The 23,387-nt window shown below is 42.2% G+C and overlaps 2 protein-coding genes across 4 annotated transcripts in view; one reads left to right on the forward strand and one right to left on the reverse strand.

Moving 5' to 3' along the window:
* MTFR1L (mitochondrial fission regulator 1 like) overlaps window positions 1-17,551 on the forward strand; it is an 18,120-nt gene extending 569 nt beyond the window's left edge. For 2 of the 3 annotated variants that reach the window (XM_032802931.2, XM_032802930.2), the window contains exons 2-7: window positions 2,820-2,955; window positions 3,794-3,898; window positions 4,670-4,779; window positions 5,632-5,843; window positions 9,865-10,174; window positions 16,650-17,551. In XM_032802931.2, coding sequence (XP_032658822.1) covers window positions 2,866-2,955; window positions 3,794-3,898; window positions 4,670-4,779; window positions 5,632-5,843; window positions 9,865-10,174; window positions 16,650-16,755 — 933 coding nt within the window. In that variant the 5' untranslated portion in view covers window positions 2,820-2,865 and the 3' untranslated portion in view covers window positions 16,756-17,551. Of the gene's footprint in view, window positions 1-2,819; window positions 2,956-3,793; window positions 3,899-4,669; window positions 4,780-5,631; window positions 5,844-9,864; window positions 10,175-14,609; window positions 14,809-16,649 lie in introns of those variants that run through there. The other variant, XM_075060800.1, reaches the window with a different exon arrangement.
* A 90-nt stretch (window positions 17,552-17,641) lies between these two features.
* On the reverse strand, window positions 17,642-22,324 carry AUNIP (aurora kinase A and ninein interacting protein). Its single transcript, XM_075060883.1, has 2 exons — window positions 22,321-22,324; window positions 17,642-21,328 (listed from the first exon to the last, which is right to left on the reverse strand). Exons 1-2 carry the CDS (start codon window positions 22,322-22,324, stop codon window positions 20,289-20,291), a joined length of 1,044 nt encoding a protein of 347 aa, XP_074916984.1. The 3' UTR covers window positions 17,642-20,288.
* Between the last annotated feature and the right edge of the window lie 1,063 nt (window positions 22,325-23,387).

Genomic DNA, 23,387 nt, shown 5'->3' on the forward strand with positions numbered 1-23,387 from the left:
GGGCCTGGGGGGAGGGGAGCTGGGAGGAGTAGCGTCACTGAAGGTGTGTATGCAGGGGGAGGTGTCTCGCTCTTAGGTATTGCCTCTGCGACTCTGGGCTTCTCCATAAAGTGGTGAGAGACTGAAAGTCCCAGGTCTGGATTGGGGGGAATACAGGACCTCGCAAAGAACATCCCCCACTTGGTCTTTCTGCAAACCTTTCCTTCTCTAGTGCTGCCCTCGCTGGGTTTTAAACAGCAGGGAGGTCTCCTCAGGAAGCAGGTCACTGTCATCACCCCCATTTTATAAATGGGGAAGCTGAGGCACTGCAGGGTGAAGCTGATAATCTGCGGTAAAGGTTGACAAGTCAGGAATAGAACAGAGGCTCCTGCTCTAACTGCTAGGCCACATTCCCTCTCAGAGCTGGGACTAGAATCTGGGAGTCCTGGCTCCAGATTTGACACTCAACCACTTCACCACACTCCCTCCCTAGTTCATCTTGCTCAGTATTTTTTCGCTGGAATTGAAGCTGCATCACTAATAGTCTCTGATTCTCTCCCTAATACAGACATGTACACTCCAGTTGCCTGTTAATTTTCATATCACTTCCGCAAGGGTCCCTAACAGTAAAATGCACTGTGTCGTCATCATCATTCAATGTTTTTTTTAAATTAATACTATTAAAATAAAACTCCCCAGTCAAACCAAAAAGTCCCCTTGCCCTGCTTGGGACAAGGCTAGGAAAACCAATGGGCCTGGCTTTCTCTGATGGGCATCACGAGTTTCTTGTATCACTAACTCAAGAGTGAAGCTTGAGTAGTTTGTAGCGTCTGTTGAGGCATGGGAGGTTTCTCTTCAATTCTGGGAGCAGCTGAGCTTATCCTGGAGCAGTAGATTTCAATCTCTGTACTGCCGTTGTCAGTTTCTCTTAGGCTTCTCCCCCATTGATTACGCTGGGTACACCAGTGTTTGTACTCTTGTGTAAATGACATGGGCGGGGGGGGGGGGACAGTTAATGGTGGTTCTGTGCATGCTGCAGGCTGAAGAACACTTTGGCAGTGCCGCTCTCTGTCATGCGTGGTTATTTTTGGTTGACTGAGCTGTGATACTGTTAGCATATGTCACTTAGCTGACCTTGGTTCAGTATGGAGGAGGGCTGTCATGGCTTGTTTTCTCTACATGGCTGACGTTTGTATGTCCTTTGCCACACTTGTTGCTGTTGATCCACCAATTTTGTGGCAGTTATTGCTGGGAAAAAAGGTGGTGATTTTTATCACAGCAAACCTGAGGTGAACTTGTATTTGTATATGAAGGCACCTGGATGCTACGGTGACTGCAGATCTTATTAGAGACTGTTGCTTGCTTCATGAAGTTCTCCATGTAATTCATACTGTACTAATGTTACTGCAAGGGATGAAAGTGGACTCCAGCAAATTAACCCCCCTCCCATGAGAAATCAAGGAGAGGAAATGAGCTGAGGGAAAAACAATCTCTTTCAGACAACTGATTGCTAACTCTCAAGAGGCCTGCTTAAGTTAGGGAGACATGTCATTTGAAATGCCTTTTTTGGCTTCTCTTTGGATCTTGGCAGTCAGAGCAGCAGCTTCTTGCAGCTGACCTCTGTCAGCATGAGACTTTGTCCATTGTTTTGCTGGTGCTTGTTAAAACATCTTTGGCATGTTGAAAATAAGGCGCTTAAAGGGACACCACAGCTGAAAGATAGTCAACTTCAAAAACCTGAGTTAGATGTATTTCCAAGTATATGCCTACCCCTGAGCATCTCTCAGCCAATCTCTGAGTTTCTAATCACATTTTACTATATTTAAATACCCCTCTCTGTGTGAGAGATTCCCCAACCCCACCTGCAACTACCCAGAGAAACTGAGTGTATACAAAATCCTGTCAAATGTACAAAGTTGACAAAACGGGGAAAAAATTCTGTGATGTGCCCATCGCTAGAGGATTCTCTTTCATGGGTCGCAAGCATCCACAAGGCCAGATGGAACTGCCAAAGCTTAATGTTTTTGGATGGTGTCATAACCCCCCCTTCCTTCAGATTCCCCTACCAGTAAATGGAATGTTCTGATCCTGTGATGTGGGTACTACAGTGTTCAACCGGAAGTTCCTTTGTCACTACTAGCAGGTGAGGAGCTCCCCTCTAGATGCTCCTGTGGGTTGGGGTGTGTGTGTGTGTGGTTTTTCTGCCTTCATTCTTTCCACCCGCTGGGGAGTGAGAGTTTAGATGTGCAAAGGATGAGAGTCAAAGGCCTGTCTTTACAGAACCTTGCTAAAGACATTTCTTGTCCCCTTTATCTGCCTGAATACCTGCCCTGTTCGCACCTACCTGTAAGGAGCTCAAATAAGAGATGCCTCAACTTACCCACCTATCTTTATTTGGGAGGCAAGTGCCATGGCTAAGAGGGAGAAACTGCTGGTCACCATGGTAACTTCATGGCAGAGCTAAGAGTAGAACCCAGGAGTCCTAGCATCCAGTCTGGCTTTTGAACCGTGTGATTACATACTCTCCTTAGTTGATTTTGTGCAGTACTTCTCAGCTGGGATTAAAACTGCTTTTGAGAAAGGTTGCATGGTTACCACTATTCAAGGTCCAGAAAGACAACATCCCACTTGATATTCACCTCAGCTGTAAGAGTGGCAGAATTCCTTAGCCGTAGGGGCCTGTCTTAAAACCACTGCATGCCCAAAAAAGAGCCATGTTAACTACCCTTCTAATAAAGGTGGGGCTCTTTATAAAGTTGACTTAGATATTGATGTTTAAATACACAAATGCAGAACTTGTCCACATCTAGGGTCATTGTGTTGTGGGTTGTTTTTCTTAGTGAGAAAATCTGTGTTCATCAAGGCGAAATAATATGAAGCTGCCTTATGTTTCTTGGCGTTACAATTTTCATCTCTGATTTAATTGTTCATCAAGTTTGGGAACCTTCTCTACAGCCTGAGATGGAAACAGAGTCAGTAAGTACAACATCTCTTTGAAAAATACTTAATTATGCAGAGCTGGGGATCCCAGAATGTCTCATTCTGCAGAACGCATCATGAGAGAGTCTGTCTCATTTGTCATCTCCCTTCCCAGTACCACTAACCTTCATTGCTTGTGTAAGAGCTGCAAGGATGCCATTTCATGTACTCGCTATCTGTTGGATTTTGTTATATATAAAATTTAGCTTTTCTGTTTGAATTGTGAGATTACGAATACATTAAGGAACTTCATTATACCGTAAAACAAGTGTTGCTTTGGCTTTCAAATCTGTATTATAGGAATTGGTGCATTTATAGCCTAGTGATTCAATTTATTATTTAATATGGGGGTAAACAATTTAAATTTAAAACCAGCACTGTCAGGTAGCTTAGGTCCAAAATTAGACTTTGTGCGTCTTACAAAAAAGTTTTATCAACCAACTATTAATAGGGAGTTTTGCATGAACGGAAAAACAAGCTTGTTTGGATTTAAACATTTACCTCCAGAGTGTGTGGAAGTCTAGAAGATGACTATAAACAGACATGAAACTGACTAAGGAGGTGATTTTCAAAGGCACAAATACCAGTTAGGCACCTCACTTCCTTTCATTGACTTTCATGTGTGTAAAGTTAGACATGGGTTTGTAGAAAGAGGATCTTAATTTGGTACTTCCTGGTACTCTTAACTTTTTATTCTTTTAAAAATAGCTAAAAGAGGTGCTATAGGTTTGAATTTAGTTTATATGGTGGCTCTTGTCACTTTCAGAAGCTGCCTTTTTAAAATCTAATCTTCCTTTATTTGAAATATTTGATAAAATGTTGTCTTGATTCTCAGACTGTCCCAATTTGGCAGAACAAACCCCATGGCTCATCACGCAGTGTTGTCAGGAGGATTGGGACAAACCTTCCTTTAAAACCCTGTCCTAGAGCATCCTTTGAGGTAAGGGAATGCATAAGAGATTCTGCAAATACGTGCAGGACTCTTCAGTTCTTTAGCAACAGTAATCATTCTGATTGCCATTCTTTCCCATAGCAAAGTAAAGTATTTTTGAAATTGGAAATGCACCACATGCAGCCAATAGGATTGTATAAATTATCATCAGTTTTAACAATTTTAATTCTTCCTAGTTTTTGTAAATCTCTGAAATGATCAGTGGCAATTTGGGAACATGTTCTGTACAATCATGCTAGCAATCAGGAAGGAGTGTGAGCTAATGATTAGAGGGGACTGAGTCCAAATTTCTGGGTCCTATTCCTAGCTGAGCCACTAACTGAGTGTGTGACCTCGGGCAAGTCACCTAATCCCCTGCGCCTCTATTTCCCAAACCATAATATGAGGCTCATGATACATACCTACCTCATTGGGTGTTTGAGAGTTAGCTCAATAATGGTATCGCTTTGTAGCTGAAAAGTGGTGTTCATGTGTTCGCTAATTTTTCCTTTTTTGGCTGCATTTCAGCAATAGTGAGTACATTTTTGCAGGGTCATTTTCCCGTTTTATGATGATATCAAAAAAGCTAAGAGGACAGTTTCATAAACACACAGCATTTCATGTACTGGTTTATCTGAATCTATCTACACTGGCTTTGTACAGTGAAGACCCGGCTATGAATCTGATGCAGAGAAGGCTTCGTCGTCTTTAAATTGTACCAGACACATTAAACAGAACAAAACCATTATATTTATTATAATGTCGTTATGTTCTTCCTAGGTTCTACCAAACATTTCAGATCTGTATCTAAATGATGCACCTCCAGTCCCTACTCTGGCAGATATTGCATGGATAGCGGCAGATGAAGAAGAAACATATGCTAGAGTCAGGTATTTTTACTTTCTTTCTCACTCAATAGCTTTCTGTTCTTCCATTATTCCTGTACAGTGGCTTATTTTGTGAAAGATAAAACAGTAACTGATCAAATGCTCATAATTTCTAGTCACTTGTTGTTCTGGTGAGATGCCAATTGATTTATTGAAAGTTGTTCTACGGAGAGGAGGGATGAGACGTTTCAGCCAAGGACACCAGGGGATACTTAACATTCAAGCAGAGTGGCTAGACTCTTAGTTTGTAAGATCGTAACTGAAAGACCTCCACCTAGTAAACTACCTGGTGCTCAGGGTATCTACTTCAGAAGGATGAAGGGCTGTCATATCTCTTCTGGGATTCATACCTGTTTGTCCAGGGAGTCCATGTCTATCCATTTCACTTTTTGAAGTTCTGGGGCAGGCCGGTAACTTTAATATTAATGTGTCTTGTGAAAAATAAAACGCAGGCCTTTTGAAGTCCGAGAAACTATGTAATGGGGACAGGTGACGCCCCTATACATACACAATATCAAATGCCGCTCGATTGCGTAGAAATGTAAACCAGCCGGAAGAGAGGAATGTCCTATTGGCCTCCTGGGTAAGGCTCTAGACTGAAAGTTCAGAAGTTTGCTTTTTTTGTTCCTGCGTCTGCCACAGACTTTGGGCAGCGTTTTTTGTGTAGTTACTGTGTCGCATTTTCCTCCTCTATAGAACAGGGATAATATCTACTTCCCACGAGTATCCTGATTTGTTGTTTGTAAAATGCTTTGCAGTTCTTGGGTGGCAGGCTATGGAAACACAAAACTTTATTGCTTGAGTGGGGTCTGTTCCGTTTGTATGACTGATGGGTTTTTGTGCGGCACTTTTTAGGAGTGACACACGCCCATTGAAGTACAAGTGGAAGCCCAGCCCGTTCTTTGTTATACAGCGAAATGCATCAGTCCCCAACTTGAGAAAGCAGGAAGAGAAGCTGCTGGTCTTGAAGAAACCTGGTTTACCGGCCCTTAGTCGGACGACGGAGCTTCAAGATGAGTTGAGTCTCCTGCGGAGTCAAATAGCTAAAATTGTAGCTGCAGATCCAGGTAGGAACATAACAGTCCTTCTTTTCTAACAATAAAAGGTTTGAGACTATGAACAGTGATGATTCTGCTATAAAAAGCAGTGAATACTGGTCAGATACTTTATCAAAATATTGCCAGTATTCTGGCTTTTTTGCATAAAAATGCAAGACAATAGATATTTTTTTGTCTTTGGATCTCTATCTCTAGCATGTGCCTTAGCAGTTTAATACAATATATATGTTTGGAATGGTATACATAGCTCACTGTTACAACTCCAGCTGAGTTGAGCGTTATAGGAGTTTATTGACTAGTGGGGAGATGATAACCATGCTGATCCTATCGCTTCGTAAGAGCTGGCAGTGGCTTAAATGGAATGCAACCATTTTTGGCATCCATGTAGTGGAACACAAATGACATAAACAGCTGGAGTTACAGAATTCACAATGGCTGAGTACGTTTCTTCCCTCCCCTGGTTGGTGCAATGTCATCTGTGATGTTGATAGAACGAATGGTACTGTTTGTACTTATTGGCATTGGTTTGATTAGAAACCCCCAACACACACTTATTTTTGAAATCAGCACAACCAAAATCAACTGTAACTGTACTGGAGAGAGAGAGAGGGTGTTGAGTTTCCAGACTAAGTACCTTCCACTGAATGAAAACGTTGGAGATTTAGTCTTGTCATTCTTGCCCCCAGGCCTGCTGTTGGTGTTTAAAAAGGGTTATTTTCCTCTGTTTCTTTGGGAGTGTGATGTAAGTGTTCTGGGTTTTCGTGACCAGAGATGAGTACTAATTGTTCTCGGGCCAGTTAAGCTTTTTGAGAAGCGGCCAGCTGGAGTTCACAGATTAATAGATTATAAAGCCAGAAGAATCCATTGTGATCATCTAGTCTGACCATGTGCACATCATCTTCTGGAATTAATTCTCGCTAGTTAATTGCTCCTGTCGTAAACACGCTGATTTTAGTTGCATTTTTTGAGCTTAAAAACACAAGTAAATTTAATGTGAAAGAGGAAATGCCATCCTTTAATTTGCTCTTGGTCTAGCTTCTGCTGGGTGGCTCTGGAAATAAACAGGATGCTATTTTTAGTGGCATCACATGCTTGTTCGTATTGCTGATCAGTCAGAGTCACAAAGCTGTGCAAGACCAGAAGTAGTCATAAAACCTTTTAAAAGTAGCAACTTGGCACATTACTGGAACTTGAACCTTCTCCAGAACAGCTTCTCCTGTAGGAAGCTGCATCTGTTGGTGTGCAGCCAAGGTATAACGGGCGTGGTTATGATTTGGCTTTCTGTCAATTGCATAAAAGGGAGGAAAAATGAACTTTGTTACGGCAAAAAATTTGAAAGCCTTTTCCATTTTTAAATAAAATGATGTCATGACATCTTAAATACTGCTTTGTCATAGAAAATTGTGGTAAGTGAAATATCCTTTATTCTGCAATTAAACGTAGTTTGCTTTTTTTTTTTTTTAAATTTAAAACCCAGGGCACTCTTCCATACTCGACTACAGAACCAAACCTAATCCTTTAGGGAGAAGGAGACAGTTGAGTAGGGTGACTTTTATGAAAAATACCTTGTCATAGGATCTGTCATAAGTCATCACTGTGACAAACTTACAGCCTTATAAACAATATAAGTCATTGCTTATGGTTAGTTCATTACAAGGCGAGACACTTACCCATTACATCCTTAGACTATGTTGGCCTCTGCATTTCAGACATGAATCTAATGTATTAGGTTCAGCCCATTCTAATTTATTTTATCCATCTTTAATATATTAGATGCCCCTTGGAATACATAGGATGTTTTTGTCTGGATCACAAAGTCTACTTTGTACCACATCGCATTTGAACAATCTAGTGTAGCTATGATGATCCACTCAGGGCAGAATTTGACCAGGTCACCAGTTACATGCACAGAATACCTAGGGGAGCACTTACAGAGGTGGAAACTGAGGCAGAGAGGTTCTCTGGGACAAGACTACACAGAGTGAGAGTGAAAAAGTTGCCTTTGGAACTTCAGACTTATTTATTCCTAGGCTTGTCTTCTAACCACTGGACATGCTGCCTCAAAAGTAACAGAAGGCAGAATTTGACCCTTGAAATGTCAGTGCAAACTACCTCTTAATCAGCTGTTTATACCTTTCATTCTGCTTAAACCTTACGGTGTCAGGAACAGCTTTAATGCTTCTAGTTCAGCAATAAAATGGGGAGTTGATCATAAAATAGAGCATGGCTCTTGCTCAGACTACATGAGCCTTGTCTCATCCCCACCCCTTCCCTATGTCTGGTCGAGTCACTGTTTTCCAAAGAGATGCACTCAATGATTTCATGCATGTAGGAATTGTTCTTGCTGGTTATTTTGCTAGGAAACTAGAGAATTGTCCGTGCCTTTGGGTAGGGCATGGTGCGTTCTTCTTTGAGACAGGCACGCTCTGATATGGTGGTTGATACTATCTCTCAGAAGATTAAGAATTTTTCTCAACTCTTCCAAGATACTTCGTGGTCAAATTTAGGTAGCATATGTAGAACAATAATTACTTTTTCCTGATCTCTGGCGCATTTGTGCTCTTACAAAAAAGACAAAATGCAGACAAAGGGGGAAAGGGATTAGCTGATCTGTATGGAAAACAATCCATAATTTAACACAGAATGTAGTGGGCAGAGGTCAGGTAGTTTAAGGGAAGTACGTTTGTATCTTCTTGTCTATAAGCCATAAGGTATCAAAGCACATACACGCTGAAAGGCTGAAAGAAGTCCAGAGGTGGGGAAGCCATCTCACCAAGGTTCTTGGAGACCATGAAAGTGAAGGACATCTCCTCTTTGGAGAGACTGTTACCCTCATTGTTCCTCCTTGTGTAAGATCCAAGAGGAGCAATTGAATTAGAAACAAAGAATGGAGAAGATGTCATGTCTTGAGAGCAAGATGTCAGATCAGTCATATAAACTGTTCAACTCACCCTAAGTAGAGGAAGGTAATAATTGTGAGCGGATCAGAGGTCTGCACGGGAAACTGATCATATTTCTTCCTCACCACTCTTTCCCTGGCAACATTCCCCAGTTTTGTCAGCTCGCTTATAAGGGTCTTTTGCAAAGTCTGCAGCATGTTCTGATTTCAGTACTTTGGAATTATAGTTGAGAAGATAGTTGCAGACGAGTAATCTGACAATCCAAACAATAACTACAGTTCTCAATCTCATTTTGGAGATGTTGGTGGAAAGTAATAGGTACTGTGCAGTTGGCTTTTATCTACATCAACAAAATGACTCTGATGGCTGGGAACTGAAAGCAAGTCTGTGTGGTTCTGTACGCTCCTTTCTGACACAGAGAAGGCCCTTCTTGAAGATGCGTGTACTCTATCATGTTCAATAAATTAGGTAAAAATCCAGGGTCCCAAAGAGCATTGGTATCAGAGTCAAAATTTAAAATGAAGGCATTGCTAGCTCCCAGTCCTGTGTTCATACTGTCGTATGTAATGGATTTTCAGAACAAAATGGAAAGGAGGCAACTTGATAGGGCATTGTGTAAGGGGGACAGCCCTGGGATACTGCCGTAGGAGGTCCTGGATTGGAAGAGGAAGAATGGCCTTTTGGTTAAGGAATTCAACTGGGATGCAAGAGATCTTTGTTCTGTTACCAGATTTCACAGGCATCTTGTTTGTCCGTAACCATATAATGTAATCTCTGTGCCTCAGTTTCCCACCTGTAAAATTGGTATAATACTTCCCTGGCTCCCAGGGGGCTTGTAAGGATAAAGTCTGTCTTTGTGAGATATGGTAATACAGCGATGGAGGCTATATGTGTGGACACAAGCATGGTATTAGAGGCACTGGGGATGAGAGCTGTAAGGGAGGGGCAGGAGGAATGTAGGAAGCAGTGTGCATGTGGAGGGGAAAAGGGAAAGCCCTCAGTCGTGTTGATTTTTGCATAACTTGGGGGAGGTTGGCCAAATTCTGAACTTGATTTATATTCTTCTGCTTAGAAAAACAAGGTGGTTTGGCACTAGTTTATGTATCTACATATATTGTTTTCTTTTTCAGCTTCCGCTTCATTAACGCCAGATTTATTGTCTCCAGGAAGTTCAAATGTATCTTCTCCCTTACCTTGTTTTGGATCCTCATTCCAATCTACAACTTCCTTTGTCATTAGTGATATCACAGAGGAGGCAGAATTAGAAATTCCGGAGCTTCCATCAGTTTCCATGCTTTGTTCTGCAACCTCTGAATGTTGTAAACCAGAACCAAAGGATGCCGACGAGGAAGAGTCTGTGTCTCTTTCGAAGGCCAGCAGTTTTGCGGACATGATGGGCATACTTAAAGACATTCATAGGATGAAACAGAACAAAGATTTGTAAGTGTTTCCTCAACCTCTTTTTATTTTCTGCGTGAATGCTCCTGTCCTTTTTTTGTTTCAAAGCATTGTAGACACATTGAGTATTGTGTTCATCTGCTTGTCCTTCGTGGTATAATCATGCTTTATAGAGAAATATTTGTTGTACATTAGAACTGCTGCTATTTCTAGATCTGTTTCATTTGCCTCCCAAATGATTGCCTTTGAGCTAAGCCTTTGGATTGAAGGGTAGAAAACATTGGAGAGGGAGGAAGTACTGTAAGCCTACTAGCACACTGCTTGACAGCTGTGCTGCAACCCGTCCACACCAAAAATCATCTTGCATTTCTTATTGTTTAGCAAAATGTGTGGGGAGAGGAGACATCCGTGAGTGAAGCCCTCTGAGACCCTGTTGTAAGATATCTGCACACCCCTCACCTCTAAGCTCTGTGCATTCCAGGCAATGTCTGATTAGGCAAACCGCCCACCTCATGCTTTTTTCCTCATAAGCGCTGTCCTGAAAGCAGATTTTTTGTACTGTTGTTGTGTAACCTGGGAATGCCAAGTCACTGACACGGGTACCTGTGCATTGTCGGAGGCAGGACCCTCCTGATGAAGAAATACCTTCTCTAATATCTCAGCAGGCCTTTGTATTGTCCTTGTTTCACATGGATGACATGGAATTAGACTGACGCTCAGCCCTTTCACCAGCGCACTCCAAAATCCATGTGGCCACTTCTATGGTATTGTGGGGAGCCCTATTCAATTTCAAAATAAAGAACATTTTGAATTTTCATTATGTTCCTCTTATGAATTTTATCCCTAATCCAATTAAAGAGAAATGTAATTCTCTGGCACCAAAAAAAAGTATACTAAAAAATAAAACACTGAAATATACTCTGTACAGCTCAGCCTGCCCTGAAGTATCATTGCTCTCAAATTTTCCAAAGAAATATTATTCAGAAATGGAAATGTATCCCTCCTCCATTATAATTCTTGTCATTAATCTTTCTGGAGTAGGAGTCAGAGCTTAAATGAATTTCTCCTGCTCATGAATATGTGTCCTCTTTTGAATTGCAGATTGAAGTTTTTTTTCTGCCCGTCCAAAGGAGCTGCTTTTTACCATCCTTTGCAATGTTGATTTATCATAGTCAAAGGAGATGTAATTTCCAAAAAAGTACTTGTCATTTTGCAGGATTTAGTGGGGGTTGCATCAACTTCCGTTGGCCGGCATTAGGTAATTTAGTCTGCGATGTTGTATTTGGGCAGTGTGGATCATCTTCTTTTGGTGATCGAAAGCCAGACTTTTTCAGACTGTTAAATTTGAACCTCTATCAGAAACGGGCTAAACATAGCTAAAGTGCCTACAAGCATGTGTTTACACTTGTGCAACACAATATTTAACCCTAATTGAGTAAATTTGTTTTCAAAAAGGTAAAGTAAACTTCCCCTGGAGGATAACCTCTTGTGTGAAGGGAAATTGCCAGACACCTGGGGCATATTGGGCCTGGGAATCATGCACTAATGCAGAACAAGGCTGGTCAGGGAAAGACCTGCAATAATCACTTTTTCAGGTGGGAGTTTCAGGAAGTTCATTCTCCGGGTCAGAAGCTGTGGCTCTCACACCAGCATTCCCAGGATCACTGGGAAGGTGCTAGATGAATAGGGATTGGTGCTGAGGCATTTCACAAGGTCCTTGAGGTGGACTGGAGCAAATCCGTGGAGAGTTTTTTAGAAACAAGCATGGTGACTTGTTTAGGCTTAGCCTTAAAATGACTGTTGAACTAGTGGATGCACTTGTTCGAGCAGCTTGGTTAGCATGAGAATGCAGGTAGCAATATTATCCCCGTGCTGGACCTATTCTGTCATCTTCCATAGGGCAGCTAGCTCAGTGCTTTCAACAGACGTAGCTGAAGTCCTCCGAAAAGCTTGTCATGGGTGGGATGGGGGGATTATGCTATAAATGCTCGTATTTTGACTTTATACCTCCCTGGCCAAAATGCATAGGGATAACTAATGATGAATGAAAAGGACTGTCCATGGGATGTTTTACATCTTGTTCCTGAACCAGCCGAACAGAAGAAGGAAATTGCCACTGGGGTGGATGTTGGGCGGGAGGGTAGGGAGAGAGAGAATGTCAGACACGACCTCTCCCTAGGATCAGCAGGAACGGAGCACTGCCACTGAGAACAGTCTAGGTGAAACTGTGCTGCTGCCTGTGACCGGAGGATTTGAAGACAACTGCGGGCTTTAACTCTTCCTGCAACTATCCTGCCCCCCTCCCCATAAAGGGAGGGCTCTAGTGTGAACCCTCAGGGCATTTCAGGTAAAGTTAAGACTTGTCCAGCACAGCACGACTTGGTGGTGTTGATGTATACACAGCTGGTTATGCAGATAGTTCTATACAAGGGGTGTTTTGACTTTCGGGATAGCACCATCCTCATCTGTCCCAGTCATTCTATTTCCCTACAAGACATGGAATTGCATGATTCCCCAGGAAGTCAGTATTCATCCACCTGAGCAGTAGGTGAGTCTCAGTGCTGTGAACAGGCTCTGTGTAGGTGGGGGGCAGGTAGTCTGAGCCATGGGAATGGATGTACAGCCAGCCATGGTAACACACACAGCTATGCAGAGGTTGGCAGAGAGAAAAGGGCCCCAATTTTCTTGCTGCTTATTTATCAGCAGTTCCCATTGACTTCACTGGAAGTCACTCAGCTGCAGGAGCAAGAGAATGGGACCAGTATAATTTTAGGGACTGCTACGACCGTGCTGCTGTAGCGCCACAACATAGATGCTTCCCATGTCGACGGAAGGGGATTTTCTGTCGCTGTAGTTAATCCACCTCTCCAAGAGGTGGTAACTACGTCAGAAGAATTCTTCCATTCACCTAGCTGCCTCTACACTGGGGTAGGTTGAGTTCACCATGGCACAACATTCTTCAAAGCCCTGAGCCCTTAACTAGGTGAATCTAATTTTTAAGTGTAGACCAGACATGTAGCTAATGGTTTATGCCTTTCTCCAAAGAAGGGGCTAGTTCTCCTCTAGGTAGCTAGGTTCCATGAAGGGGCCATATTACCAGTAACTATTAGCATAGCTGTCTATAAAGTAGAATACAAATGTCTTGTATGAGGTCATAGAACAGATTCTATCCTACTGGGACTGGGCAAGCAGAGAGCAGGAAGAGCTCTGCTTTTCTGTTCTGCCAAGTTAGCCGAGGCCCATTTCCCACAGGGGATAACTGCTCGCCTGGTTAATGGGAGAAGCTGAACCACGTTGTATGCAAATTTATTTGTGTCTTATTGCTAGCTCTGGTTTTTCCTGATAGGGGTTCAGAATGAATGGCCCAGAAATTAGGCAAACACTGTGGTAGCAACAACTGGAACTGCCACGCCTCCGATGGATATACCGAAAGGTAATGGCATTCATTTGTGGAAAGGTTGTGGTGATGTGTGTTTTCGCCAAGGCTGCCTCTGAGGCTGTATAACCAAATCTGTAACCGTAGGCTTCACACCATGTATTGCTCATCTGTCCCTCTATCTTAGCCTCGTGCCTTGCCTGCAGTGTGTACAGTACGTGCACTTGGAGATGAGGGTTACAATATCTGAATGAGAGCTGGGTGAATAGCCATGAATAACGTATTCCATGTGACTTTGCAATTAACTGGTGAACAATTGTCTTCACTGTTTGACCAGCACAAATTGATGATTGCCCTCTAGGCCAGCCCCATACCATGGTGACGTGCCATATATCTGACGAGAGTTGGTTGGGACTCCCTAATATGCTGTGGGGGGAGCAGCTTGTGCCTCCCTGACTGGCTGAATACAGGACTTCCTTATTGTTGGCCTGGAGAGCAACAAGACCCTAGAAGCCTGGATTTCTTGTGGTGAATTGCTAGGCTTGAATCACCCGGCCCTGGAATCTAATTGATACGGCTTTTGCTGTCTTATCCTGCTGATGTCCGTTCTGTGTGTTACACACAATGTTTAGTGAACAAAAACAAGTGAATGTGAAAAGATCGAGTCGGGTTATTCTTAGAACACCTGTTATTTCACAGCTGATGTACGTTAATGAGTTGTGAAATATCCTTGCCGCAGCCACCTAGAGTAAATGATCTCAATCAGCTTAGAATTGATTATAGAGTCATTGAGCTCTTTGAGGTTATTGCGGTGATTATATGGATGTCCCAGCAGGAGCAGGTGTAGAAGCAGCATCATGGGTGTCTGGTTTAGAAGAATCATGAAAGAGCGTGAACCGAAGTTGTTTTCAAGAGGCAGGCTCCCTGGGGTCTGTCCCTCGTCTGACCAGTTTCTTGAATTCAGATGGTACCAGAGCCAGCAGTATAAAGTGACTATGTGTAAAAAGGGAGTTAAATGACTATTTTAATTTTTGTGGGTGGAGATGCCATTTACACCTAACAAGATGATTAAATCCATGCTTCTCTAATGCTCCTGTTTAGGAACTGGTGTTAAAACCCACAGCCTGGAAGCTTCAGGAATGAGCATGAGACACATTTTGCATGTTTCCACCATTAAAATCAGAATAGAGCCCTTTTAATATCTGCTGCCTTTTGGAAAGGAATTGTCTGTGTAGTGTTCCAGCTGACCCGTTCATTCAGTGTGTGGTTAAAAACATTTAGCGTGAGGATCTGCTTTGAATGTGAGTACATTTTTATAAGTACCGGTCATGGGATTGATCTAATTCAGGTGTAATTGCGCATTAATTTGTCCATGATTACGTCCCTGGTTGTTGGAGTTCTTCAGTGAGAATTTCTAAAGAATCAAGATGCTGAGATTATGTTGGTTGAAGATACTGCCTCTGCTGCTAGTTGCCTGGTGTCAGTTTTCTGCAATAGCTGCTGGAGGCTTGTTCTCTTGCTCTGATAGATTTCTCCCCCCCCCCCCCCCCCCNCCCCACACCTCTGTTAGCTACCCATGGTGAAAAATGAGCTTTTTTTTCCTTGTATTCAGTACAACTTCCGTCTTTATTGCTGCAGTCTCACTTTGCCTCTGCCCATCCAGCCTCTTCTTGCATCTGCTTTTGGCTTTCCTCCTATACCCATTGGCCTTTGGAAGCAGTTTATTGGAACTCTGGGTGATTTTGGATTCTCTTAAGCTTCCCCAGGTGGAGGAGTGGCTTCTTCAGACTCCATGCTCTGAACCCTGTCTCCTTCTCTGCATTCGTATCAGAGGGAATCCTGATTCTGGTGAAATCGGTGGAGTGTTTCTCTCTACTGTCATGATTTAAGCAGTGCATTACAATTGTGGACTAAGGCCTTGCCCCTGCAGACACTTCACGTGGTGCTAGGGGGTCAGGCCTGAAGCCATGGGTTACTTGTGAACTTCTTAAATCTAATCGCTGAGTCTTGTAGAAGCCTTCGGTGCAAATTCAAAATTAAGTGGCTGCAGGTGTTTAAAACAAATACAGCAAACTGTCATTATTTTTTGCTTTCATCTAGTTAAAAATAAGCTCTTTTAGAGGCTTTTAAAAGATTTCAGAACTCCATGGAATGTTGTCCAGCCTATAGGGAATCTTTACTCTAAAATATTAAACTCTGAAATCGGTGGCTGTTATCATGAGATCCTTGTTTTCAAGTACCAGGAATGACCCAATATAATTCATATCTTTTTTGGTTTCTTGTGAAGTAAGATGCAGGACCTACTGCCTGCCTGCCATGCAAGACTAATGTTGGATTATGTGAGGAAATGGGGAAGTAAACCTGAAGAATTTTTTTTTTTTTTTTTTTTTTTTTTTTTATTGCACCAAGACATGCCAAGGAAGCAGTGTACCTATTTCACAATTACATCTCTACCCTGATATAACGCAGTAAAGCAGGGCGGGGGCGGGGGCTGTACACTCTGGCGGATCAAATCAAGTTCGATAGAACGCGGTTTCACCTATAACTTGGTAAGATTTTGTTTTTGGCTCCTGAGGACAGTGTTATATCGGGGTAGCGGTGTAACATCATCAGATAATTAGTTCTTCTATTTCAGTTCAAAGTAATATGTCCTTTGGTTTTAATAGAAGAGGACAGCCTGCATACGGTTGTATTTTATACATTTTCTTCTTACCTGTTGTTAACACTTCAGATTTAAAGCAGAGGGGTAGGAGAAAATTTAATGTAGGCTGGGATTTTTTACACCGCATGGGGCATTTAGACCACACACAGTTTCCCCTTGAAATTAATGGGAACTGTGTCTCTACATTTCCTAGGCAGCTTGCAAAATCTCAGCCTTAAGGTACTGTTCACTCTGTCTTCTATTCAATTTTTGTATTTTACCCAACTCTGACAGACTGTCAGGGTTCCCAGTGTTGCAGGGAAATGTTGAAATAAAGGGGTTTCAGTGACACAATTTTCTCATAATTCAGTTTATAAAACAATTTTTTTTTTTAACAAAATCCTAAAGCTTGGGCCTAGCAGAGACAGTGTCTTCTACAGACTTTGGAGAATCTCTGTCGAAATTGCTGTTAATACATTTAATTTTTTTATCTCCATCAGGAACCGAACTTTATTGAAAGAGGAAGACCCGGCTGTTCTTATATCAGAAGTGTTAAGAAGAAAATTTGCTCTAAAGGATGAAGATGTAGCCATGAAAGAGAACTGACATTACACTTTCATTTAAATCTGTAAGCAAGTGTCGTGCTCCTGAGATTTTTCTCCACAGTAGCTGCCTTCCTAAGGATCAAACTTTCTTGCCTCTTTACTAATTAGAAATTATTTCTGCACTGGAAACTTATTCAAGAAAGCAACTGTGGATTTGCAGTGTTTTCCATGTCTCTAAATATATATAAACTTTTTAAGAAGGAAATTTTTCCACATATTTTGAAGCATTACTGGTAACAGTGTCTTCTACAGAGTGATGCGAGTGTTGCTAAATGAAGTTCTCTTCCTATCTGTGTTTTCCCCAAGGTGACTTTAACTTGAATCATTTATTTGGCTCATGATGGTCTTGTTGCAATATGAGTAGCTACTAATTTATAATATAAATGGACATAAAGCATCTAATTCTTTCTCTGATCAGGAGAAGTCGGGTGCAATGTTATCAATGAGAGTAAATTGCTTCTTCCTTCCAGGCTGTCAAGTTTTAGGAAGTTCTTATTGTATTGAGGGTGGTTTAAGAGCTTGCATTATTGTCTCAAAAAAGGATTCCCTTTCCCTAAAGTTTCTTCCAATTACTTTCTGTCCCATTTAGGACAAGAAAAGTTAGAGTGAATTATCAGACCATTTAACCAAGCCTAATTTGCTAGACTGGTGTTGGCTGGTGAGTGACTTTTTAAAATAGTTTGTAATATTTGAAAGATCAAAATATCTCCAGAATCACATTACATGACACTTATATCCTGCCCTAAGGTAACTTTTCAAGCATTCCATGTTTCATTAAAATGATCTCTTTATTCAGACTAACTTTATTATATTGATGTAAAATTCAATAAGAATTTTGTCCAGTTAATGGGATTTTTAAAGTGTATATCTACTGAATCATCAAAGCCAGGAGTTGAGTCCTATAGAAAACTATGTGGGGAGAAGGAAAGGAGAAAGTCAAGTCTCACTGTCAAAGTGTCATTCTGTGCTAATGTGTCCCAGCTGTATTCAAGGTAGATGATTCCTTGATATAAATGGATCCCTACATGTGGTTCTCCAATGATATTTGCAGGTTTCCTCGATAGTTTCAGCTTGGTAACTGTGCTGGGTTTTTTTGAGGATTGGTGCTGTCTGTCTCCTTGTACTGGTATCTGAAACATTGTTCATAGAAGAGTATCGCTGTCTTGAGTCATAGCAATTGTTTTGGGCTGTTTCTGCTGCAGCAAAGGGCATGGTCTCCATGTTGACTCAACTTGGCATCTGTCTGCCAGCAATCACTGGGTTCTTTGGCTCCCTCTTCCTGGTCTCTCCTGTGTTGCTTTTGAGCAGCTGGTGCTTTCTTGTGAAGTTACTCTACTGTCCTTGCAATTTAGCAGAGAACTGAAAATTCAGTGCATGCCTGTTTAAAATACTGTGTCAGGAATGTGTTGAGTGAGCAGCTCTCTCAATATATTTGTGCTGTAGGAAAATACACACTACAGCGGTGTTCTGCCTGAAACACCCCATATGCAGCTGGTATCTAACCCCATTCATTCTGACTTATCACCAGTGCTGTAATGGGATTGTCAGGCTTGATTTGTGTTGGTTGTAGGATGAGAGAGTATAACTGGGAGGACTGCCTGGCATGTATTTTAGTCTTTGGTTTGGAATGATAATTCCAAAGATGCATTGCACAATTCTGTACACATACACACAATCCTCTGCTGTGCCACCAGCTGCTGAGTCAATAGGGAAGATCAGCCACCTTTTCCCAAAATGCCTCTGTATCTATGCATCTGTGGACATACTGTATTGTCAGGAAAATATTGGAGCCTGGTCCCATATAATTGACCCAGTATTGTTCCTGCTACTGCAAGTGATTGCATTTTTGTATAATCTTGCTGCCCTATACTAACATGCTGCCTTTGAATGGGGTGAATTGCCTCTCTCTCCCCTTACATAGCAGGCACAAAGGTACCCAAGCCAGATTCTTCCCTACTGTGGTGGTGTGGCCAGTGGGGGAAGAACCACACTTCACGTCCGGATTCACTTCGGTAGCCAGTAACTCGCTCAGATAGGGAGGAAGCTTGCTCTGTTAGAACCCCCTGCTGGTAGGGCCAGCAAGAAATGTTACACTGTGACTTCCTCCCCATCCCTCCTTACTGGCACAGTTGTGGGGCCCTGTAGATTATGAAGCCAGATCTGGCAATAGAAACCTTAAGACTACCACTGTTTTTGAAATAAGTAAACCTGCCACTGCCCTCACTTTATTTAAGCACCCTGATGGCAATCACAACTCGCACTGACAGTCTAAGATCCCACCCTGTACACAGCTACAACCTTTGGCTTTCACAGTCTGAAATGCCTGTTGTGTACATCTCTTCCTTCTCACACCAACCACCTTTGGTAGGGATGGTACAACTAGTTTCTGATGGTTTTTGATTTGGCTAGTGAGCCAAGTAGCTTATTCCTACTAATTTAAGGAAGGGACTGATGCAGGAAGACATGTATAGCTGACAGCTGTGCCCCTTAAGTATTATAGCTTTCTCTATAGCACATGCTGCCTTAAGTCAAAATATTCTGTTGCTATAGTAACATAATTACCATTTAGTCAAGTAACCACTACCACATGCTTAAAAGGAAGTTGCAAGCAACTTTAGTTCCAGTCCTCATAACATTTGTCAATTAGGGTTTGCTGTATCTGCTGAAGCAAAAAGGTCTATGGCCTTTACAAACTTGTTTTTAAATAATCCTGGTGCTGTTCTTAGCTATATACATGGCCAGTCCATTTTTGACTCTTGTTAAGTTCTTGACCTCAGACATCTTGTACCAGTGAATTCACACTGCTTGAACAGGCAGCTGAACCTAAATTTTGGGGGCAGTTAATCCACCTGTAGATGTGTTGTGAAACACTAGACTACACAACATGTGGACTCTGAGGAGCTGATGTTAGGAAACCTTTAACTTTGACTTCCAGGCTGTTGAGCCATATTGCAATATTCAAATCTTATGAGATGAGTGGGAATGTTCTAAATCACTGGCAAGGTCTCTTTTTTTTTTCCCCTTAAGTCTTGAATAGTAATGGACCCTTATTCCTCAACATGTAGGATTTGAAGGTACCCCTCATGCTTCCTTTTATATAGAACCATTAGAAGCAGAGCCTTGCCAAACATGTAAATTGATGGTGTGTGTCTGTCTCCCTCCCGCCCCCCTCCCCCAGGAAAGAGTTTACGCACTTCGATACAATGTGTGACAACATGCCTGTGTTCATCTGAGCAGGGCATTGGAAGGAACAGATGTGGAAACTCGATTACAACACATTTTACTATAAAATGATCACTTTATTTGCACATATATAATCTCTTTTTAATCAATGACAATCCTGCATGCAGAGTAAGTAGCCTGTGGGTTTGGGTCTATACCACTCATAGCCAAAGCCTGTATATGCAGTGTTTACACTTATATTCCCTGTATCTATCTTAAAGTGATGCACTGTGTAGGCCTTAGAGGAGTTTTCATGTACATCTAAAAAGTCACTTTTAGCATCCCCTTTACTCAGAAAAAATTACTACTGAATCAGTGTTTGATAATTCTATTTCCTTCTGAATCCTCTGTGAATAACAAATCATAGCATGACTCAGGCTCACTTAAATTCACAGCTGTAGTAGCTAAAGGAGTTCTGTCCTGTGCCCCTGAAGAATAAACCTTAGAGCAGCCTACAGAAGGTGGGCTAAGCCCTCTATGGACAAAGTTGGTTTTGTCCTGTAGATACTTTCTCTGCAAAGGCGATCTGATGCTCTCATAGACGTGCTGGTGAGAAATGACTCTGTATCCCTCTGAATCCTGGGTGAACAACTGCGTGGTAGGACTACTCTTACTGCCCCCCTGCTCTTCTGCTGAACCAGCCATATTGTGACAGTTTCTTGTCCAAAAGCCAGGAAAATTTTGACTGTCTCTCAAAAACTCTGCTTTAGTTGTTCTCCCCTGGGATAGAGGCCAATTGGTCTGCTGGCCTTTGTTATCCTTGGGAACAGGACATACATTCTCAACCCTTGAGAAATCCATAAAAGAAATTCCACCAAGGGGCAGGTTTTTGCATCTCCTCCTACCTTTCATCAGGTGTTTAGGTTTGAGACCCACTCCAGTTCTCCCCCTCTTGCAGCACAAATGGCCCTCTTTCTCACCTATAAAGTAACTCATTCTCTTCCTGGAAATTCTGCCATTTGCTACAGAAATTCTTCCAATGAATGAGTCAGCTGAATTCTTGTGAGCTAGAACCCTATTTCCCTCCGAATCCTGGGTGAAGTTTATGGAGAAAGAGTCTTCTGTCTCATCAGCAGAGGTCCTTGCAAGGGCTGTGCACTCACTCCTGCTGTTAGACTGTGCTTGTGGGAAGGTATAGTTTGGCAGGGGAATGGTCAAGCCTTGTGTGTTTTGTACAAGCGGCTGGTTACACTCCTGAATGTTGTCCTCCTGAGGGCTCAAGATTGGTGCCTGGGCTTCCTCTAACTTAGCAGCCTCAGAGTTCTTCATAGAGGAGGCAGCCAAGAAATCCAAGCCCTTTCCTTTATTTGACATGAGAGGATATGTCTTTAAGTTTTCTTCATCCTTTTCACCTGGAAAAAACAATATTTGAATAAAACAACACAACTGATATGCATACTCTTCAAACTCAAGATTAGCAACCACACAATTATGCCTCTCCCGTGCTTGATTTAGACAACTCTACACTGACCCCCACCTCTCCTTTAATTAATTTGACCAGACTCTCCCCTGTTTCACACTATCCTAATAGCTCTACCTTCTTGTAGAAATTAGTGAGACAGCTGGTCCAATGTGAAGCAAGATGACAAGCAAGTTCTGCCTCCCATGAGGGAGAAGTGAAATTACATCTGAGCAGTTCCAAGCTCCCCTTGGTGCTCTGTCTCTTCTTCAGGCCTCCCCCAAAGAGTCAAATTCCAACTTCAGTAAAGCCATTCCACCTACCTTAAGTTCCCCTTACACTTCCAATAGGCTGTGCCTTTTAACACTTATGTAATGCCTCTGCTTTCCTCCCCTAAGGTGGCTGCAGTGATTTTGATGACACTGTATATTTGTGAAGTGCTTTACCAATGAACAGTGCAATAGAAATTAAATTAAGATTCTAATAAACCTTCCTCTGATACAAAGTGGTCTGATTGATTGCTGTTCAGTGATGAACTACTGGAAGATGCTTCACGTCTTTATAAATTAGTGATGCACAAGGAATTGGAAAACTCAACTGTAAAATTTTCCAGACACCTCATCTCCTTGAAGGGAGCAAAGAAACAACAGAATAAGTCTTCTGCTTTTGAAACCATTTGAAATAGTGTGATTTCTAAATCCTACTCCAAGATTATAGCTTTTTCTCAATTTCAGAATCAAGAATTAAAATTTACACAATAGAAAACTCTGTAGAAATTACTGCAGGGAAGTCTTTAAATCTTGCAATAGGAATCTATAGTGAATGAAAGGATAGTAGCCTTCATACAGTAAACCCAGGGAGCAGGAAATAGCACACTGCATAAGCAGAGGGTGAATGGCACTACTACAAGCCCTGCCCACTTGAGACAGACGAAATCAGACTCACTCATAGTAGTTTAAAAAAATATCATTCAAGATTAGTAGGCTATGCTCCCCCAAGGCCACTGTTGGGCTCACTCCAACAGCCAGAGTACACAAATGTAAAAAACACTTATAAACTGAGCCATGGCTTTGCTTGCAGTCAGCATTTCTGAGCTGAAATATGTGTTAGATAAAATTCAATGACACTAGATGGACCCAGTTGACCAAACCAATATGAGTATACTCCTTCCTCTATCATCTCCTCTCAGCTTCAAGACTTCAGGGTTAACATGCTACCCTTCCCAACAAGGGTCCTGATCGTGTAGCCCTTCTACAGTATAATGGTCCTGTTTAAATTAATGGAAGTTTTGCACAAACAGTGCATTGTAGCATCAGTTCCAAATTTATAAAGACACATAGGATGAATTGGGCACCTAATTCTTTTAGGTTAATCCCAGCCTTTAACATTTGTAGGGAATACAATCTGACAAACGTGGGAACAGATCTGAATGGTCTTTGTTCATTTTGGGTCAGATTTGCCCATCCCATGCTATTTAGCCTCTGATTAATTTAGGCTACCTGAGAGAAGCAATGCTGGAAAATGTCCAGACTCCTACCTGCACACCAGTAAAGGCATTCTGTGGCTCTGCCCACGGAAAATGCCTTGTAAAGAGACTAGGTGGATTTTCTGTCCTGTCAGGGAAGAGTGAGTGAGTGAGTGTGTGACAAAGTTCCTCCTCTACCTTGGTGGGTCCTGCGCTTACTTGGCAGATTTGCTCACCTCAGTGATCTTCCCCACGGTCTTGTCCCAACTTATTCTGTGTCTTATCAGGAGTTGGGAGGTTTGGGGGGAACCCGGGCCCGCCCTCTACTCTGGGTTCTAGTGTCTCCTGTAACAGCTGCATGACAGCTACAACTCCCTGGGCTACTTCCCCATGGCCTCCTCCAAACACCTTCTTTATCTTCACCACAGGACCTTCCTGCTGGTGTCTGATAATGCTTGTACTCCTTAATCCTCCAGCAGCACACCCTCTCACTCTCTGCTCCTTGTGCCTCTTGCTCCCAGCTCCTCACACACACTTCCTCTCCTCT

Source organism: Chelonoidis abingdonii, chromosome 25, assembly GCF_003597395.2.
Source record: "Chelonoidis abingdonii isolate Lonesome George chromosome 25, CheloAbing_2.0, whole genome shotgun sequence".
In the NCBI taxonomy this organism is placed as follows: domain Eukaryota; kingdom Metazoa; phylum Chordata; order Testudines; family Testudinidae; genus Chelonoidis; species Chelonoidis abingdonii.